Genomic DNA, 5777 nt, shown 5'->3' with positions numbered 1-5777 from the left:
TTGTGACAGTAAATGTGATGGAAAAGTCCAAAAGCAAAACTTCAATCGACTTGTGGTGTATGTGAAAACATTTCATGTTTAGAAATCTATTACAATATAAAAAAATTCTTCGGTGCAAGAAATGGCAAGAAAATTATTAATAATAGTAAATGTATTTTTTTTATTACTGTTATACATTATGTGAACTATAGTGATGCATACAGTATTTGGTAGAGTTATTTGCAAGCAAACTAATGTCAAGTGTCTCAATCAGTCTTTATTTTTACAAAAAATTCTTAAATTTTTCTAGCGCAGGCTTTGCAGATTTTCACTTTCCATCATTCGCAACTGTCTCTCCCTGCGGCTTCAGTTTACTCAACAGCTTCCAATAGAGTGACGATTGCACGGAGGACTCCAGCACTTTGCGTTTTTGACGCAGAACAACGCTACGATTACCCTTCGCCTGCAGCGCGCGATAATTGTTCTCCAATGCAGCGCCATGACCRTCGGACAGCCGGCGGAAGCGCTCCATCTGACTGGGCGTAATTGTGATGGGATGTGAAAACACCACCCAAGTAACGGCCTGCGAGCAGGGCGGCGTTGTCAGCGAGCCAGCGTAAGTGTAAAACTCATCAACGTCCATGTCGCCCAGTAAAACGGAGAGTTGAAAATTGTCAATTTCTGTGGAGCGATTGAATTCGGAAATGGACTCCAAAACATTTATGACTTCATTTAAGCCAACGAAATCCTCTGTGATATTTGCCTGTAGTGGAATATGCGTTTTATGTTTTTTTGTTTTTGTTTTTATTTTTGGAATTTTATTTATTTTCCGTACAAACTTACATTCACTGCGTACAGCACGGCCAGCACAGCCAAGCCGTCTTCGTGTTCGCGCGCCTCCTCCACTGTCGCATATTTGGTATTCCGATGCAGCAAATGCATCTCCATCGAGTAGCGTTCACTGTCGAGCACATGCTCGGAGCCATGCGTGTCGATGGAGCCCCAATGAAAATGCAAACTCTCCATTATGTAAGTCGTGCCGTTCTGTAGCGGCCCGCCGACGATGTAAGCGCTATCGAGTCTCGCCGTGGGCAATTGTATATTTGCCGTGTGTCCGTTATTCTCACTTCGCACCGCTTTCTGGTAGGGTACGTCATAGTGTATAAATTTCAACGACGGCAGGTTATATGATATAACGGCCTGTGTATAAAGAAATTAAATCTTTGAACTTATAGCAAGTCAAATACAATTTATAGCAAGACAATGTTTATGTCATGTATTGTTTGTCATTAGTGCATGACTTCTGGTTTGAGATTCTTCAAAGTCATTTTATAGTTATAATGTATTAAATATCTAGGTAATATAAAAACTTTTTTTCACAAATGAAATCATGCATTTTTGCTCGCCATGTCTTATGAACACTTTATTACACAGTGACAAGCTAAGATTTACACTGAGTGTTGTCTGTGGTCAAGATTTTGCTAATTTGCGATAAAAACCAAGAATTTGTGCGCTTATCTCTTGCTATTAGTTTTTTGAGAAACCCAGTCTTATCGAATTAGCTCTTATGGCAGTCATAAAATAATAATATCACTAGACAAGTAAATAACAATAATAAAAAAAAAACAACAACAGTTTTCAATTGATGAGTTTCGAAGAATTATTGCGTAGAGACATAGAAATGGGAGCGAAAGTTTTTATGTATGGTAAAAAAATTGTTTGCATTTGACAACAATGTGAGGTTAGCTTACAAAACTTCAACTTTGCTTTGCACACATTTTTTTGGTTTTTCTTCTTTTTTCATTTAAGACAAATAACAGCACAAGTGTCAGAACCAAGCCCCTTACCTCATTGGAGTTCAATTCAATCGGTGATTGACGATTAWAGCTGCATTGCCGAAAGTCGTCGTACCATTTGGATTGATGCTCATAGTCAAACTCACYGCCTGAAAAGTAGAAGTTGATAATCATAATAATTATTGTTATATACAGTGTTTTTTCATAACGACGCTACAAAAGTCGTCCGACGCCATATTCTTTTTCCTTCTCTTATCATTTCTCTTCAGTATGAAATTATTAAAATTTTCTACCGAAATTCGGAGTCAGTGGCCTCAACTTTAAGAGCGCTAAGTCCAATTTATGGTTGTCGTAATCGTCCTGTCAGATCAACTATTGAGCGCCTAGTGGAAAAAAATCCACAGGTACAGTAAAAAATGTTCGCGTGCCAGTGGGATAAAGAAGTGCCCGTAGTGTTGAGAATATTGCTGCCGCTAGCGTATCAATTATGTAAGACCCAAATCAGTCTCTCACATGTCGTTCTCAGGCGATTCGCATTTCTGTGACATCGTTGTGGAGAATTTTGCGAAAAGATTTTGACCTACATCCTTACAAGATCAACTTGGCGCAAGAACCGAACTTGAAAATGATCCGGTTTTTCAGCGAAAAATCATCTTCAGCGATGATGCTCATTTCTGGCTGAATGGCTTCGTCAATAAGCATTATTGTTCAAGGAGAAATCTACATGTACCGCCATGAGTCACCATTGCATCCAAAGTTATGGTTTGGGCCGGAGGCGTTATTGAGCCGTACTTCTTCCATAATGGTCAAGACGGACACGTTTCTGTGAATGCGAATCGCTACTGCTCAATCATAACCGAGCAGTTTTGACCCGAAGTAGACGATATGGACTTGGACAATACGTGATTTTGACAGGACGACACCGCAAGCCACACAGCGAATTCGATTTATTGAAAACCATGTTTGGTGGTCGTGTAATCTCATGAAATGGCTTAGTCAATTGGCCGCCTCTGTCGTGCAGTTTGACGCAGTTAGATTTTTTCCTGTGGGACTACGTCAAGGCTTTGGTCTATGCCAAGAGGCCAGCGAAGATTGATAAACTTCCTACGAATATTGAACATGAAATTGCAGCAATATCGCCCGATGTGGACTTCTGCAAGCATACCCGTGGTGACCATGCAAAAGAAATCGAGTTTCATACATAATAGCATCAAATTCATTTTCACAGGAATAAAGACTTTTGTAACGCTCATATTGAAAAACCCGTCATTTGCGATGAATAGTGAAAATTTTTTTAATTTGTGTGCCTTTATGATTAGGTTAGGTTACGTTATGTTTAATAATTTAAGGGAAGTGTTGAGATAATTTCACTTCGTCTTGTTCTATACAACTTTTGCAGATGGCGTCGGGTATGATCCCAACCTTTCAGCATGGACGCTAATAAGACAATGGACTGTTGGAAGAATCACAATTAGGGAGAAGCTAGCCTTRCTGATGGTAAAGAGCTCATTGGATTGTTTGCGATCGATCTTGGGATCTTGCGACAGCGCATGTAACGAAGGTAGCTCAGCTGTAGTTATGTTTTCGCGAAGGCCAGCTATCCAGTAGTAAAAAACACCAGAAAGGCAAGCTTCGACCAGTTCCTTTCCAGTTCATCAACTTTATGATTGCTTGTGGCTCTGTTATGATCTGAAACCCATACTAGTCTTATCACAAATTTATTCGCTGCACTTGATAATAAGGTTAGGTATTCCTTAACAAGCCTTGAATGGACGGTTAGTGGGCTCAAGTCTGTGTGGCCGGCCTGCTGTCAGAGCTGATAATCATGCTCTCACCCCTSGCAGTAAATCTAACGCCAGCTTCATGTCAGCAACCTCGGCTGGAAAAATACTTCAACAGTCTAGAAGTCTCAGGCGGAAGTTGATAGAGAGTTGCTAACAATATAAYTCTAAACCAACCGTCCCCCCAAGCTTTGATCCATTCGTAAGGAAGCTTACTGCCCCTCTTCTTCAACGGCTTCTAACCAATCACAGTTACTTTGCAGGTATGTGGGCAAAGAAAAACCGCTAAAGTTTTATTTGACGGCGGGATGATCCAAGAGATCCCATACGAAGTCAAAGCGTTTTAGGAGCTCTAAATGTTCAGCATAAGTTTATTTGAAAACCCAAATCTTCTAAGGCTGACATCAACTCTAGTGGCCATATACCTTCCGGTGATATCTGTGGGCACTACATACTAGATGGTATTGCGGGTCATAATTGGTATGGCTATTTGTGTTTGTGGAATGCTCTCGAGCTCCTTTGCAAGTGTGATATTTTCAGGGTTCTCTACCACACAATGACTCCATAGAACATAATGGGTTTGACTAAGGTGTCGTAGAGTCTAAGCACTACTTTCGGCGAGACTTTGGCCTTGGCAATAGCTGCTCTGCAGCAGTACATGATAGTCGATGCTTTCTTTGTTCTCTCTTCTATATTAGGCTTTCATGAATATTTCCTTCTCAGGCTCAACCCTCAATACTTCACTGTATTTATTATTTTTATCTTAGTTGATTTTTTGAATACACTGAAAGAATACACTACTACACAAGAAGAATGTAAATAACTTGTATTTTAATTTCATATCAATATTTTCACTTAATGAACACTAACACATCTCACATACCGTTAACAGCTGTATCCGCCACTACAATGCCGAAAACTAGGAATATGTGGAGTTTTCTGTACATCTTCACTGAGTAAAATTTTACAATTATTTGAAAGGATAATTGGATATCTAGGTATAAACTTTAGCGGCAAATGAGGAAATTTTCGTATAAAAATGTGTTCTCAAACAATTCACTTTCAGCACTGAACTATGAATGACAACCCGAAATCGCTACTTARAGAAATTTATACCAGTCATTAGCGCTCAATCAAACATTTCACCAACTCATTGTCTGGACATTTGTTGCTCTTTTTTATCAAAACATCAATGCAGATATAAGTGTAATTCCGAAATCAAAGGTGTGTAGCGTGYAACAGTATCTAAGGCAACCACAATAATAATAAAGCCATAAAATTTATCCAAATCGCACAACAAGGTAAATATGTAACAGAAGTGTGCTGTTCAACCAGGTGATAAAACAAACATAGACATAGACATCATAGCTACAAACACATGACTTCCAGCCGCTGATTTTATTAGATTTTTATTAATTTCGGAAAAAATTCCATTCAATAAACATACATAAGGCATGTGTAGGTACATATGTATTAAATATAATGCTGAAAAGAGAAAGCAAAATGTTCAGCCACGAATTTGTTGGCATCTATCTATCTAGTTAAGATACAAATAGCTACACAGTAACCTAAAATAACTTGTATGTTTATACAGTTAGCTAATTATYGTTTAAATGTGATTATGTGGATTATATTGAAAAGTGTGTCTCAAACGGTTGACTGACTTCGAGAGCGGAAAAAGTGTGGTTCGCCGAATTGAGCTGTGAGATGAGGAAATCTACATGAACATACTTCTATAAATATTTTTAATTTTTTTTTTTAATTTTATTAKTTTCTTGATAAGTAATACTTTCCTAAATAAATAGCTTAGGTTCTAATATTTACTACTTCGAATTATTTAAGCTGTTTTTGTCGAAACTTAGCGCTTGTTTTTCATAAGTTGTCGGTTTTTCGATTGTAGTTTCAGTTTCACTATCTCTTTCGTTGAATAAACTTTGTACTTTCAATGCTTGAAAGTATATAACTTTTTGAGAGCTACACAAGATGCGCTCCAGAGGAAACATTTCAATAGAGCTTTTTGCTCGATGGTTCTAGCTGGTTTTCCGGTATGGCCGCCAGTATGCCGGTGCAAGCCTTGTGATAACMTCTACGTCTGCATAACGCTTTCCTTTCATGGTCAAATGCATTTTTCCGAAAAGGAAGAAGTCACACGGTGCTATATCAGGTGAATACGGAAAGTGATTAATGGTTTCAATGTTATTTTTGGTAAAATAATCGGTCA

The 5777-nt window shown here is 38.4% G+C and overlaps 1 protein-coding gene across 1 annotated transcript; it reads right to left on the bottom strand.

The window, feature by feature from the left end:
- Window positions 1–200: 200 nt before the first annotated feature.
- On the bottom strand, window positions 201–4616 carry LOC108974112 (carbonic anhydrase 2-like). Its single transcript, XM_018941750.1, has 4 exons — window positions 4440–4616; window positions 1827–1924; window positions 823–1179; window positions 201–742 (listed from the first exon to the last, which is right to left on the bottom strand). The coding sequence occupies exons 1-4, from the start codon at window positions 4501–4503 to the stop codon at window positions 308–310; spliced, it is 954 nt and encodes a 317-aa protein (XP_018797295.1). The 5' UTR covers window positions 4504–4616; the 3' UTR covers window positions 201–307.
- Window positions 4617–5777: the final 1161 nt, after the last annotated feature.

Source organism: Bactrocera latifrons, unplaced genomic scaffold, assembly GCF_001853355.1.
Source record: "Bactrocera latifrons isolate USDA-ARS-PBARC rearing strain unplaced genomic scaffold, ASM185335v1 scaffold_53, whole genome shotgun sequence".
Classification (NCBI taxonomy): Eukaryota; Metazoa; Arthropoda; class Insecta; order Diptera; family Tephritidae; genus Bactrocera; species Bactrocera latifrons.
The sequence above is the reverse complement of the archived record's forward strand: the minus strand, read 5'-3'. Positions and strand labels throughout refer to the sequence as shown.